The sequence below is a fragment of the Telopea speciosissima genome, chromosome 4, assembly GCF_018873765.1.
Source record: "Telopea speciosissima isolate NSW1024214 ecotype Mountain lineage chromosome 4, Tspe_v1, whole genome shotgun sequence".
NCBI lineage: Eukaryota > Viridiplantae > Streptophyta > Magnoliopsida > Proteales > Proteaceae > Telopea > Telopea speciosissima.
Window position 1 is genome coordinate 68032903 of NC_057919.1, and position 15314 is coordinate 68048216.

The 15314-nt window shown below is 38.6% G+C and overlaps 2 protein-coding genes across 3 annotated transcripts; one reads left to right on the plus strand and one right to left on the minus strand.

Moving 5' to 3' along the window:
* Nucleotides 1–1262: 1262 nt before the first annotated feature.
* LOC122658026 (COBRA-like protein 7) lies at nt 1263–4984 on the plus strand. The gene is made up of 2 exons (XM_043852877.1): nt 1263–1928; nt 3261–4984. The coding sequence occupies exons 1-2, from the start codon at nt 1367–1369 to the stop codon at nt 4685–4687; spliced, it is 1989 nt and encodes a 662-aa protein (XP_043708812.1). The 5' UTR covers nt 1263–1366; the 3' UTR covers nt 4688–4984.
* Nucleotides 4985–6999: 2015 nt separating this feature from the next.
* Nucleotides 7000–14692, minus strand: LOC122660229 (two-component response regulator ARR2-like). 2 transcript variants are annotated; one of them, XM_043855448.1, is made up of 6 exons: nt 14304–14692; nt 13740–13892; nt 13258–13638; nt 9134–9210; nt 7745–8995; nt 7000–7624 (listed from the first exon to the last, which is right to left on the minus strand). In XM_043855448.1, exons 1-6 carry the CDS (start codon nt 14461–14463, stop codon nt 7556–7558), a joined length of 2091 nt encoding a protein of 696 aa, XP_043711383.1. In that variant the 5' UTR covers nt 14464–14692; the 3' UTR covers nt 7000–7555. The 2 variants fall into 2 exon arrangements, with proteins under 2 accessions (XP_043711383.1, XP_043711382.1); XM_043855447.1 differs by having other exon boundaries at nt 7000–7627.
* Nucleotides 14693–15314: the final 622 nt, after the last annotated feature.

Sequence of the window (15314 nt, forward strand, 5' to 3'; positions counted from 1 at the left end):
TGCAACAGTAAAGGTTGTTCCATTGTGACCAAAGTGGTCATGAGTTCAAGTCTGGAAACAACCTCTCTCCTAAAACAAGGGTAAGGTTGCATATATTATGATCCTCCCTTGGTACCTGACTCCTCTCTAGGGAGCCCAACACCCAAGGAGTGCCCGGGGGGGCATCCAAATGCTGGGTTGTGCCACACACATCTCGATGCATGCCTAATCAGCCATCGGGATGTGTGCGGTATAGCCCAACGGCTAAATGCCCCCTGGGCGCTTGGCTCTCTGGACAGGAGCTCAATCCCCTCCCTTGACCCCACAGTGGCAGGAGCCTCATGCACTATATACGCCCTTTTTACAATCTATATCAATATCGTATCAGTATGGATATACTGGCGATATACAACTGATATAATACTAATATCTTAATCTATGATATACTTGTCGATTTGGGGTTATAGACTACATACATATGGACAGTAAATTTTAATCAATATATTTTAGATGACTCATAAGCAGTGTTCTAAGTATCGGAATACGTGTATGGAATATTGATACGACATTGATATAGATCAATTACACCGACATGTATCGGTATCTGTAGCTAATCCGTTCATTCGGACTGTGGCATTTGTGTAATTTGCAAGCAGAAAAGTGACATTTTTGCCGAGTTTTTGAATAAAAGTCAGAAGAGGAAGGAAGTAACAGAAAGGCATGACCAATGAGAGTATGGGCCGGTGGGCCCCAAGCCCAATGTGAACAAAACTTAAAACGCGGTCCCGTCCCTCGTTCTCGTTCGCATGTGATGTGATGTACGAAGGATTTCCCTTTCTTAATTTTGAAATCTGAATTTTCAACTCAATCAGATCCGTCCAAATGGAAGCTCATCCACATGACTAATTCTAGTGCCACACTACAAGATCTGTACCGTACCCCGCGCTACAGAGGAACCCAATGCCCGTTCTCGACTTCCTGTCTCCCTCTTCTTTCCATTCGAAATCTAAATATTTCCAAAGTGGGAGCCCACCACACACACACCTCTCTGATTCTAAAGAATTTTCTCTTTATTAAACTTTAATTCTAACGGCTTTAAAGCTCACAATTCTGCTCAGATCGGAAAACAAATCAAAACTCACCCAGATCGAAACCAGCAAAGAAAAGAGAAATTTTTTAAACAGAAGTTTAAATGATTACCAGCTTATTCAAAGCTGTAATGCCGTATTGAAATTATAATATCATTTCTCTCCTCCGCGTTTCTTCTCTTTCTTTCTCTCTCTCTCTGTGTCCAGTGAAACAGTCTTCCTTCATATACAGTTTAAATTTCTCTCTCAATCTCAATTGGGTTTTCGCTTTTTTCAAGCTAAACCCCTCAAATTCCAACATGGGTATCGTCCACCTCCGCCGTATCTTCAAGCCCTTGTTCCTCTTTCTCTTCTTCTTCGCCATCTCTCTGCGAATCTCCATCGCTCAGCCTGTGGCTCCATCTCCTAGCGCTGATGTCTGCAACGGTATCTTCCTATCGTATACCTACATAACGGGAAGTATTATCCCTCCCCATCTAGCCGCCGGCTCACCTCGCCAACCTTACAAGTTTGAGTCACAACTCGAAGTCCTCAACAATGGTCTCCAAGATCTCAATTCCTGGCAAGTATTCGTCGGGTTTCAGCACGATGAGTATCTGGTCTCTGCTTCTAATGCTGTTTTGGTTGATGGGACTAGTCTCCCTGCCGGCGTTGGAAATGGGACTGCTTTTGCCGGATATCCTGCTACCGATCTCAAGACCGCTGTTGAGACTGCCGGAGATGTGACCCAGATGGAGGCTGTGGTTAATTTGGTCGGTACCCAATTCGGCGTTGACGTTGCGAATAGTAACAGTGTTCCGATGCCTTCCAACATATCGCTTCTCAACACCGGCTACATCTGTCCTGTGCCCACTATGCAAGGTAACCTCTTATTCTCACTTCCATCAACTTCGCACCGTAATTCCTAGTTCTGTTTTTGCATCTATGTCTACTTTGTTTTGAAGGAAGCAAATCTTATTCTTTTTGTTTAAATTACGGAGTTATCTGTACTGTTATGGATTTTAGATGACTAAGGATCGAAGATTGGAGAATTTTTGTTTTGAAAACTTGACTATTTTTAGGAGCATTTTGTTATGCTTTTAGGGTTTTTGTGAGTTTGGGGTTGAGATGGAGAAAACCGAAGATGTATTATTTCTTCTTATTACTATACGGATAGTTTTATTTTCCTCTATTGCTGCTTAAGAATTTATGAGTTTAAAGAAGGGAAGATCAAAAATTAACATTTCGCCCCTAGCGGGTTTGTACATATCTATCACTTCAGTAACAAGAACCTATACGTTTTCTGTTTTGTTCAATCATTCCCCAATTCGGTTCTTACAGAACCCATAAAACTCATGTTATCGCCAATTTCTCCGACCTACATATGTGTGGATGGCTTATCTGAGAAGAGGAGGGGGGGGGGGGGAGAGGAAGAGATTTATTTCATCTCAAACAACAGGTCTGTTTAGCTAGTTATGAAGTTCCCAAGCTAGATTTGGGACTTGGGTTGTCACTCCCTGCTATAGTTGTGCAATGGATTTTGTGACTTTAAGTTGGTTATGAGGAGTTGAGGACTTAGAAAATGAGAACTGGAAAATGTGGGAGAGTATCATTAAATAATAATCAGACACCTTTGTAGCTGTGTAGAAGTTTCTGATGGAAATAGTAACTCTTTTCTCTTTTATTAAGCAGTAGATTTAGCGTTGATGTCCCTCTGAGCTGAAGAGATTGTTTCTAGTCACTTGTTACAATAAAAGGAGGGAGAAAAGGAGTTGGTTGCAGCCCCAAAACTGAAGCCAGCATAATATGATGCCCTGATGCAAGGATATGAACCTCTTTGTTGGGGCTGTCAGAGAAAAAGAAAAAAAAACGATGTTATGAAAGGATTCAGTACTTTTGAATGTCCTCCCGATTAGCATAGGCATCAGGCAGTGGCTTCTCCATTTTCTAATATGTTTTAGTCTGTTTATGAGTCCTATCCATGGAGAAAAAATCTGTTCAGAGTATCGAAAGAAAGATATGTAGATTTAGGCCAGTGGTTGTTTTTTCTTCTGTTGATAAGTTCTTTTTTTTAGAATTGGAGATTAATGGGGTCAACAGAGATATTAACTGAATTGGCTTTAATTTTTAAAACCATTTTCAGTATTGCCCATGTTATGTATGTCTTTGTTTCTGAAATAGAAAACTTATGTATGTCTGGTGTGGTTTTTGTAGGGTCGAGTCAGATGACTGTGTGTTGCACTCTAGATCCGAATTTGAAAACGAACACAACCATCATTGGACAAGAATTTTCACCCCGCCAAAGTGGTGATCTTGTAATTACCTACGATGTAACCCAAACATATGCATCAAATTACATGGCACAGGTCACAATCTCAAATAATAATCCCCTCGGTCGTCTTGATTATTGGATGTTGAGCTGGGATTGGATGAGGGGTGAATTTATTGGCAAAATGCAAGGGGCTTATCCAACAGTTGTTGACACAACAGGGTGTCTCTATGGTCAGCAAGGTGCTTACTACCAGGGTCTAGATTTTAGCACTGTCTTGAATTGTGACAGAAGGCCAACTATTGTCGATCTCCCTTTATCATATACCAATGACTCAACTCTTGGGAAGATCCCTTACTGTTGTCGGAACGGGACAATCTTGCCAGCAACAATGGATCCAACTCAATCGACTTCAGTTTTCCTGATACAAGTTTATAAGATGCCACCAGACCTCAATCGCACTCAACTGTACCCACCGGCGAATTTCCAGATCAATGGCACTTTCAACCCAAATTACCAATGTGGACCTCCAGTGCGTGTCACCCCTACTGAATTTCCTGATCCAAGTGGTTTGCCATCAACAAATGCAACGGCACTTGCTAGTTGGCAAGTAGTGTGCAACATGACGCAGCCGGCAACCCCGAAATGCTGTGTTTCATTCTCATCATACTTAAATGATTCTGTTATCCCATGCAGTACATGTGCATGTGGTTGCCAAGGTAGTGCAAACAGTAATTGTAGTACTACTGCATCAGCCCTTCTACTTCCATCAGAGGCTGCTCTTGTCCCATTTGCAAACCGGACAAATATGATCTTAGCTTGGGCTTCAATCAAACATTATCCTGTGCCAAACCCAATGCCCTGTGGGGATAATTGCGGAGTGAGCATAAACTGGCATCTATACACAGACTCCACCGCTGGTTGGAGCGCAAGGGTCACACTGTTCAACTGGGGTGGAAATAATTTTGCTGATTGGTTTGCTGCTGTGCAATTGGACAAGGCAACCCCTGGTTTTCAAGCGATGTACTCCTTCAAAGCAAGTGTGCTGCCTGGTATCAATGGTGTCAACAACACCATATTGATGGAGGGACTTCCAGGCTTGAATTATCTTGTAGCACAATCACCAGCAGCCAACCCAACGACTAATCCCCCGGTGCCTGGGAAACAGCAGTCAGTGATTTCATTTTCAAATAAAAATACTCCTACAATCAACGTGCTTGGTGGGGATGCATTCCCATCCAAAGTGTTCTTCAATGGTTTGGAGTGTTCGCTTCCCACAATGCTTCCAAGCAAGGGTGATAGGATGGTTGCAGCTTCAGGCATTTCAAGCTTTCTCCTGGCTATTGTAGTGCTCATCTTTGTGCAGCGATAACTTTCTGAAGCATGGATGTTTCTTTTCTAGCTGCAACATATTCTTTGATGCTTTTGATGAATTGATTAGAAAATACTGAACTGCCACACACAAGAGCTGAACAGGGTTAGTTTGATAACCCACCAGGTTTGCTGCCAGATTCATGATTTTATATTGATTTGGAAGGGAAAGCTTCATAGGTGTGACTATGATTTATCTTCCCATCGACATTGTGTTATATAACATTACATTGATATAGAAGTTGGCATGAAACAACCCCGAATGTAACTCTACTAAATATTATTTTTCTGTTTCATTTTCTTATTTATGCCCCCAAGTCTGTTGTCTTGGTACCAATGATATATTTACATTTCTGTATTTAAGCCTGCCTATCAGTTTTTACAGAAGCTATTCATTGTCGGCAAAGGCGTAATCCTCGAAGCATTATAATATCTCCAACCATTGATTAGTCCCTGAGTCCTTACTAGACCTTGATCTTGGTCCATTTAATGGATCTTGATAGAGTGGAGAAACAATTTCTCCCTTCTTTACCACCAAACACGAAGTAAAAATGCTGAGTTGAATTGATCTACCAATCTATTTGGCCACCTTTCTTGATTTAGAAGTCCAAGAACGAGAACCAGCTACCAATATTGGGTGAGAGCTACTGATCCTTGAGTGGGTCAGCCGGTTCCAGAGTTAACTCATCAGTTTCAAAGCTGTAGTTTGGGATCCATCGACCAAGCCTGGTTTCAGACTATTAAACAAGCGTGGTGTGTCATAACTGTTAGCGTTTGATGAAGGATAGACCTAGTATGTATCTATCTATCTATACTGGATACTCTTCTTCAGCCGCAGTATCCATCTATCCTTAGAATGATCTGATCTGGTTTTGGAAGATGAGGGGGAGAGACGGCCTGAACCCTACAAACCCAGCTTGGATTAGCTGGAATTGGAATTAGGATCGACCAATTCAACTAATTCGATTTCAATTTTTGAGACGTTCTAAATTTGTGTAATTGTATATAGATCTTGCAAGTAAGCAAGTTCTAATAGTGTGGATCACATACCACGGATAGTTCAGTATCTATTCATTTTATATCTGAAGATTGTCATCAATGTCTTGTTTAATCCTCTCCAATTCTCTGAAGTGTGCAATGCGGCAGTTCGGGGTGGAGATGTCGACACCTGGCAGCTTAAACATCCAACTGTTTGAACTCATTGACTTTCGTTTTTTTTTTTTCTTCTTCTCGAGCTCGGCACCGTTGGATGTCCAAGCTTTGACGTGTCAACATCTCCAACCCGAACTCATCTCCAACCCGAACTGCCAGACTGTACACTTATAGGGAATTGGAGAGGAATATTTTCCATCAAAGAGAGGTGGAGTTGGCCAGGAATTGGTATCAGAATCAACCTCTAACGATTCTGGTCCAGAATTGGCCTGAAGCCTAGAAACACAAGTTGATGATAAGGAAGCTAGACTCTGATCTTGGTTCCTTTGATGGTTCTTGATAGAGTGGGAGAAACAATTTCCCCTTCTTTTTAACTCCAAACACGAAGTAAAAATGCTGAGTTGAATCGATCTACCAATCCATTTTGGCCGCCTTTCCTGATCCACTTGACCAGAGTTGTCTGACTTGAAAGTCTTTTTTGTTTTTTTGATAAAAGTCTGACTTAAAAGTCCTCGAGTACCAACTACCACCTAATTGGGTGAGCTACTGATCCTTGACTGGGTCAGCCGATTTCTGAGTTAACTCATCGAGTTTCAAAGCTGTAGTTTGGACTTCGGATCCAGAGAGTCAGAGACCCAGTCTGGTTTCAGACTATTGAACGAGCATGGTCTGACATACCTGTTAGTGTTTGATGAAGGGTGGCACTAGTATGTACTTATCTATTTTATACCCTTCTTTGGTCACAGTTTCCATCTATCCTTAAAATGATCTGATCTGGTTTTGGAAGACGGGAAGGGAGAGACAGCCTGAACCCTAGAAACCCAGCTTGGATCCGCAGGAATCGGGATTAGGATCAGCCAATTCGACCAATCTAATTCCAATTCTTGAAACCCTGCTTCTAAATTTGTATATTTGTATATAATCCATCTTACACACAACACCATATGGATAATTCAATATCTATTCATTTGGCTTCTGAAGATTATCATCAATATCTTTTTGGTCATTCAAAAAGAGGTGAAGTTTAGTATGATGCAAGAGGTTCGAGGAAGCGGAATTCCACTGATTCTGATCTAGCCAGAAGCAGCCGGAATTGGCCTGAAGCCAAGAAGAACAAGTTGAAATTGACTGGTTCAAATCATCCGGAAAAAAAAATAAACGTCTAAATGAACAAACACATTATTAGACGAGTAGAAGTCATCAACAGCGTTAACTCAAAAAACTGAAGTCCCCCAGTACAGTACTAAATACAAGAAAATAAACTACATAGAAAATTCAAATTCATGCCTTGAGCAATCAAACGGAATCTGTACATCAACTCAATTCCTAAAGAGCAAACCTGAAGTGTTATTTGAGTTAGAAAAGATCTCCATCTCCACCAGGATGTCGAGGCCTTGGAATCTTAATTTCTAAACTACCATCATTTGAACCGATACTGAACTTCATAACCCTCTCTCTAACACTAGATCTTACTTGTTAGCTTGAGATACTAAAACCAGTCAAAATTTTGCATGTACACCACCTTTCTATATCATGCAGTTGTTTCCTACATTCAGGACATTGGATCCACAACAGATAAAACTTCATGCTCCACCATATTTTTGTCTGATGTAACTTGATTCTTTGAACTCACAACAGAACTAGACTAACAAAATCATAGCAACCCAGATCTGTGGATCAGCACTGCTACCATTGTCCATGGAAATAATTGGGTCATCTACACTGGAATGTTGTCCATGGAATATCCATCAAGGTTATACTCGCTTTCAACCGGCCCAACTCCTTGCTGCTGTTAAAAGAAAATAAGGGAATAGTGAGACTGGTGATCAAAGTGTCGTCCAAAATAAGAAACTATAACTGAAGGTATAGAAAATACACTGCAATTAGGTAGCCACAGAAAACTGACCTGTTTGAGAAGTGCACTCATGAGGTCATCCTGACCAAAGTGATCGGGAATAAACAGTGTCTCACAGCTCAAATCAGGTAGTACTTCAGACTTTACTCTAAATGAATTGTCCACCAGAGGATTGTTAGGCCTTTGTGCACTGTTTTCTTTGTTCCCATGTTCATTTGCTTCTCCAGATGATACGAAGGCATTGCCAACAACATGCATATTCATGTTCTGTCCATTCTTCAAGCTAGAAGCAAACCCTTGACACCCCATAACCGATTGTGCATGGTCTGTGTTGCTCTGAATGATGGAATTGAGATGTTGAGATGCATCAAAATTTAGACCCACACTCTGTAATTCCCAGTCTTGGGATTTGGGCTGGTGTAGCTCATTAAATATATCATAACTAGGAGCAAAGCCTCTTGATCCTTTTAATCCCATGTTTCCCCCTTCTTGAAACATCCCTGTAGATGCGAGAGTAGATACCTCGGGAGCACTAGAAAGAGGAAAACTATTTCCAGGCAGTTCTGTCATGTGGTTCATTGAAAAATCAACCACTGACGAGACTTGGGAAATAGGGTTGCATGCTGCACTTCTACCATTTATAATGTTCCTATTTCTGTTCAAGACCTGACTGGAACTCTCATTTGAGAATATTTGTTGCCCTACGGTTGGTGGAATCCTAGAAGCATGACCACCTACTATCTCATTCAATGACTGAACCCTCAATGGGGTTTGACCCATCTGCATCATTAAAGGACTGCTATGGTTGCCATGTACACCATGCATACCATTTGACAAGGTCGTTCTGAGAGATGTCGGCATGTTTAGAAAGGTTGAGGTTCCCTCACTGACTTGCATACCAACACTACCAAATGACTGGACTGACTGGTGTGGATGAGGTAGCTGTTTTGGTTCCATGCTGGTTGGGAGTCCCGGCAGTAGGTTCACCTGCTTACCGCTGTTGCTTAATTGTTGCCCAGATCCAAATCTTAACTTTGATATTTCAGGACTAAATATGTTTCTCTGATCAACAGTAGGCATGGTTACACCTGAGGTTGCTGTTGTCCTCCCAAGTCCTGCCTGTAGTGAGGCAAGACTCTGAGGTGGGAGTTGACCTGAGACAGCAGCAAGGGCTTGGAGATCGATCCCATCAAATGAAGAAATTGACCTGAAATTTGCTTCTTGTGGACTCATGAAAGATGTATTTACTCCACTCTGATGCTGTGATACTTCACTTAACCTTCTAAGGTACAAACGATATTTCTGTACCATATGATGGCAAACATGAGCCCTCGGCAAATAAAACATTAAATTGGAACATTTAAATAATACAGCATCAAAGAGACACAATGCAGTATGATCCATGGATAACAAGTCTATCAAGCAGAACTGCAGCTATACCTGAAGGTGGCTGGCAACATTTTCTCTAGTGAGCCCAGGGACATTCATTAGCTCCAGAATTTTCTTAGGAACAGCCTCTGCAATAATGGACAAAATCATGATTAAGACCAATCAAATACAACAGAAGGCATAACCAAATAAATATTTATCAAATTTTCTAACTAACAACCTCAGCATTGCCTAAAAAATTTTAAAATCAGAAAGGTTGATCAAGACCAGTTGAAACACAATTAATCAAGAGAAAGCAGAAAGAAATAAATGGTCCTCAATTTTCTTAGGAACAAACAAGAATGATAAAGACCAGTTGAAACACAATTGCAATCGACAAAACTGTTTGAAGAGGATTTATCTGGGAGCTAGGATTGATGCGAGTGTCATACAACCAGAAAGGAAAATGTAATAAGATCATAAGAGGCTGCCTAGCTGGATGGGTGGATGTATGGAAGGATAGAGGTTTATTTTTACTACCCAAAAGAAAGGGAGCGGTTTTTTTTTTTTTACTGGAGGAGGGAGGGAAGCAAGAAGAGAATCTTTAACATGCAAACGGATCAGAATGGAGGACAAGAATACAACAGCAGTAAAGAGGAAATACTGGGCATTGGGAGAATGGAGGTGTTTCAAAATTAGCATTTCTGTTTTACTTTGCTCCCCATCCCACCACCTCCTTAAATTTTTATTATTTTTTTTCTCTTATAACTTTGATCTTTATTCTTTACTTCAACCAGTTTAAATAAGTAAATATTTAGTCCCCTCATATAGTGATGACCACACATCTGACACAAAGGGGATATTCAAGCTTGAACATATCAAATATCCTGTAAATTGGAGAAATTTTGTTGAACTCAGACCACAAAGTATAACATGCTTTAGAATTATCTGAATTACTTTACAATAAAAAGGAATAAGAAAGATAGAAACCAATCATATTCCATCTTTCCCCCATACCAAATTTTGATTAACGGTCTATGCAGTAATGAACCATATGGTGTATTTTACATAGTTAACAGATTGGGTCATTTGCACTGACAATCAATCCACTGATAAGCTGGCTGCAAGCATGTACATTCACAAAGCAGAACAAACAGAAGTGACCAGAATATTATGGGATTAAAAAAGTCACCTAACTAATCTATTGGGAAGAACCAATCAATAAATTGGCACAATCCAATCACGATCAACAAATGGGAGAAGAACTAAACAGGAAGAAGTAAACTCTCTGTATAACTAACTCTCTTATAGGAGTTTACACGATGTGAATATCCTAACACAAGACTCCAACTAAAAATAGAAACAAAGAAATTCTATATACTAAAAAAGACCCTAGACATAAAATTCGAAGTTTCATTAACTTCTTAAAAGACTACTATCAAAGCCACCACTGTCCATATCTTTTTTCTTCATGTGAAATCCCTCCTCCCTCTTGGGGAAGTACTTGCATATGTCACCTCTTAGGTATTTCCAACTAAACATATTTTGACACATAAATAATATATCAAAATTTCGGCATCCAGTTCCAATGCATCTAACAAGATAAAATTCAATTTCGAAAACATTAGTTAAAACAGAATCTTACTGCCCTCGACTGTGGAATGTGACTCCTCTACTATTTGAGTACTTTTTCCAAGATGCAATCAAATAATATTAAAGAGGGTCGTATAACACTCAATCAGATTTCCCATAAAATACACACCTAATTTCCAGTATGACTATTTTTTTGTGATGGACTCAAATTGTATTGAAAAGGACAAAGATGATACTAAAATAAGTTTTTCTCCATCATGCACAACTTTATCTCTCTTCTACTAAGATTCTATATACCTAACATCAGTGACATATGCTGAAACGGCATCTCGGACAGCCTTATCGCTTGCATTTCTTCAAAAATCTGGAAATATACTAACATAGTAAATTCTATATTTTTTTTATTAGTAGTAGTAGGATTATCAGAACTAGAAATCCAAAAACATGTTACAAAAATAAAATTGGTAAATATTTTGGAATACTGACCTCCTTGGGACCAATAATATTGTTGCCTGGATGTCATTGATAGATGCAATCAAAGGTAGAAGTTGAACTGTAGTGTACTTAGCAACAAGACTCGAGTCTAGTCAATGTGAAATTTCTGGGCAAAACCTTTGGCAACAAGATGTGCTTTACACATCTTCCAACTGAGCCATCTGCCCCATATCTCATTTTAAAAGTCAAGGTCTTTGAAAGACCCCAGTTTGCTAAGTTCAATAAATTGGAATTCAATTACTTCCCTTCACCTCATTTTGTTCACAGTTAGTGTAGGGTAAACTTCAATGAGGGACTGTCTATATATTTATCCTGCTCTATCATTATTTCCTCCCTTTGATAAGAATTATTTTAGCTTATTGATCTACAAAATTCAAACATCTCCGTGGAGGTTTATGGCACTATCATCCGATTTGTAAATCTGCAACTTTTCTGAAACTAAGAGAACCTATTGGGATTGGTTCATTGGGAAGCAATTTGTAGTTCTCCCAAAAACCTAGGCTCTCTCTCCCTCCATCCCTCCCACTCCCCCTCCCCCTTCTCTTTCTCCCAAATTTATCAAGAACCAATGAATCTGAGATACCAAGCTTAATCGTGACCACAAGAATAGAATATTGAAGATAGTTGTTCTAAACATTTTTATCCTTTGTCTTCAGTTTTCTTGACAGGTTATGTAACTTTTCCCTTATTCATTTATCAATTTTTGAAATATAAGACCCTATAAAATGTACAGTAATTTCACTGAATACTTTACTTTCTCTAACCATTCCAAATTTTAGTCATATGCCACTGTAAAGTCTAAACACTTAATCTTTCATTGTATAGGACCTCTAAACCTTCTTTATGTTAGTTTTATGTTAATCTGTAGAGTAGGTTTTACATACCTGCCAATGAATTGTACATATAAATTCTGCATTGACACACACATATCGATTTTGCATGCTGTTCAGAGCATGTTCCCAGTAGATGTTGAACTGTTTTAAGCACCAATACAGATTATAGAATTTAAGAGTACTCTTAAATTGTGTGTGCTTAAAACGATATCACTCTTTAGATTTTTTATCATTCCGGTGACTTCTCAATATCGCAAGAAAATGTTTAAGATAAGATAACTAGTTTCGTGCCCACACTGACAGGGAATTCCCATGTCTCATTAGAGTTCAAAACCCACTTTTAATGCAGAAGCCTAAATTCCTAATATTCATGGAAATTAGATTCAGCAGAGAGCATCAGTATTTCACATGATAACACAATATGGCCACTTGATCAAACATAAATCAGATCTTTCATGGCAGTCTGGTTTCTCAAGTATCAAGAAAGAGCATAATTAGTTTGGATGCCAGGACTCTTTTAAGTCTAGAGATCTGGTTGGTTGAGGGCCGATTACTTCAGTGACACAATCATAACAAGTACAGTTTCACTTGTTTGGGCCAAAAAGAGGTTATTGTTTGGCCTGATTATCATATTACAACCAAATAGTTGTGCATTAATTATAATTATCGATAGTTCATGCCAAAGTAAGAAACTAAAAAAAAAGGGCTACATAAATAAAGACTATCATAAACAATTACAGCAGAATTTTGAGGCTAGCAAACATTTTCCACCCTTTGGAAAAACAAGAGAGAAAGGAACAAGTTGCTGTCAGTAGAAAGGGTTGTCTCTCCTTAAATCTATCTATATTCTTTTGAGCCTTCAAAATGAATCAGTTTCTTTGCTTTTAATTGCCACTACATTAATGTTATTAAAATTAAAAAACAAAAGGGACAATAAATTATTATCTTCTTTATGTATTCAACATAAGCAGATGGTGATATTCCGAAATCAACCGATCGAAAAAAGGTCTTCTTAGATATACAACAGAGCATATCTCACTTTTCCTGCAGTGAAGCTCATTAGGCTCCCCCCCAACCCTGAACTCATTAAATAATTTCTGGCTTTTTGAATGACATTTTCAAAACTCAAATAAATGGAATACATTAAAAGCACAGAATAATTATGAATTTTGTTTTGCGCCCATGATTTCACATATACATTATAAGCACAAAGGGACAAAGAGTGGGGAGAAAGGACGGATCAAAAGCAGAAGACATGGGTTAAGTGATTCATACTGTCAATTCCCAGTTGTTTCACAGCAACAACAAACTGTTGATGGAGCTCAACGGACCAGACGACCCTTGGCTTCTTCAATGTTGAAGTATCATCCCTTTCCTCCCCTTCATCTTCATCATCTTTCCTCTTCTTGGAGCTCTTCCAGCTCCCTTCGTTCACTGAGGATGCATAGTCTACATCATCAGATGTCTTTTGGGATCGGTCACCATCTTCCACACTCCCTGATTGCTCAAAGTCCTTCAATTCATTCCTCCTCTTCCGAACTACATGCTGCCATAGGTTTTTGATTGCCTCAATCCGAACTGGTTTGATCAGGTAATCGCATGCACCATGAGTGACACCCTTCATAACAACATCTTTTCCATCATCAGCTGACATCACTGCATAAAATGACAAAAATCACAGGAAAAAAAAAATTATAAATCATCAAATTTTCCAGATAGGTAAAGTTGAACAGAAATTACTAAGTATGAAGACTTACTTATAACAGGCAAGTCCATCTCCAGCCCAATGTGCTCAAGGAGCTTAAATCCATTCATGTCTGGCATGTGGACATCACTTAGAACAATATCGAACCCAGATTTACTCTCTCGAAGCATAGACAATGCAACCATGGCCTGATTACATGTGGTTACTGAAAATAACCCAACCCATTCAATCAATTAAAGGATAAAGCAAACACTTTACACTTTAAACAGAAATTCAAGAGATTAGGAATCACTTATGCATCTTGAGTTTAAAATTTATATGTCAAGCCAAATACCAGACTAGTTCACAAGGCATTTAAAATCGACAAAATTAAGCTTGCTTCAAATCTCTTCTAATTTGATTTTATTCTCTGTCCTTCAGAAATTCCAGATCTTTTAATATGCCAACGTCTAATCAGTAACAGATAAATAAGGAACATATGTGATGGCAACAGAAGTATCTGTTCTACCAATATTCTACCAAAATTTACAGAGAAAAAAGAACTGCCAAAATATCCTTGAAATAACCTTTAAAAAGAAAAGGGGAAAAAACAATTCAACTCGATAAGGAGATATACCTTCATAGAGGCAATTCCGAAGCATTTTCTCCAGAATTTTAAGACAAGTTGGATCATCATCAACAACCAAAACCCGAAGGCCAGCCGGGAACTGATCAGGAACCCTATCACCGACCTTCCGTGTAGCCGTTGAACTCGCTGACGACATAGACCTATCCATGTTTATCGGTCGAAACCACTCTCAAACTTTCTTCTTTCTTCTCTTTCTTGATTCTTGATTACATCCAAATAGCCATTAAAAGTGTAAAACTGAACTTATCCATATTCATTGGTTGAAGCATCAATCAATTCTAGAACACCAACCCAACTATTCACTTTCTTCCTTCTTCTTTCTCGATTAAACGACTACACATCCGAAAAACAAAAAAACCCGATTCCAATTCCAAATTCCAAATTCCAAATTCCAGAGTCTAATACTGTAATATCAATCACTTATTTTATCTTTTCTGAAACAATCGAAAACCTAGAATAATTAGAAATTTGGGGAAGATGAAGAAGAGTGATAAAAACTGAACATCATCAACTTGCGTTTTCTATACTCTTATTTATATAATTTGCTAATATTTTAAAGATATGAATAGCTGTTTTTCAGCTATTTTGTTTTTTTCTTTCAATTACTTCTAAATTAATTACTTTCCATTAAGAGTGGATCCAGCTCATTAAAATTAACAAATTATATTTTCTTGAATAATTCTTTTTGGTTTCTTGAAAAAAAAAATGATTAAATCAAACTATTAAAAAAAAAAAAAAAGAAAGATAGATCTAACATCTTATAAGGATTCTGTGTCAAAGATTTTCCTTTTTCTTTTTCAATTTTTTAAACAAAATAAAATTCTTCTTGAATCTCTCTTCTCTCCTTTTAAAGCAGATACCCTTAGACCAAGTTAAGTCTTTAGAGTAAATCAGAATCATTGGTTTTACTTCTTTGATGACGTGGCAACATCTGGATATCCCAGTCAGCGTATAAGAAAAGCATCAAACATAAAGTTTTAGTTTTTGATGCAAGCGGCA

Coding starts and splice junctions, on each gene's coding strand:
- LOC122658026 (XM_043852877.1), top strand. CDS start 1,367: ATGGGTATCGTCCACCTCCGCCGTATCTTCAAGCCCTTGTTCCTCTTT. Junction 1,929..3,260: donor TCCTGTGCCCACTATGCAAG/GTAACCTCTTAT, acceptor TGGTTTTTGTAG/GGTCGAGTCAGATGACTGTG.
- LOC122660229 (XM_043855447.1), bottom strand. CDS start 14,463: ATGGATAGGTCTATGTCGTCAGCGAGTTCAACGGCTACACGGAAGGTC. Junction 13,893..14,303: donor TCGGAATTGCCTCTATGAAG/GTATATCTCCTT, acceptor GGTTATTTTCAG/TAACCACATGTAATCAGGCC. Junction 7,628..7,744: donor TGAGTGCACTTCTCAAACAG/GTCAGTTTTCTG, acceptor TTCTTTTAACAG/CAGCAAGGAGTTGGGCCGGT.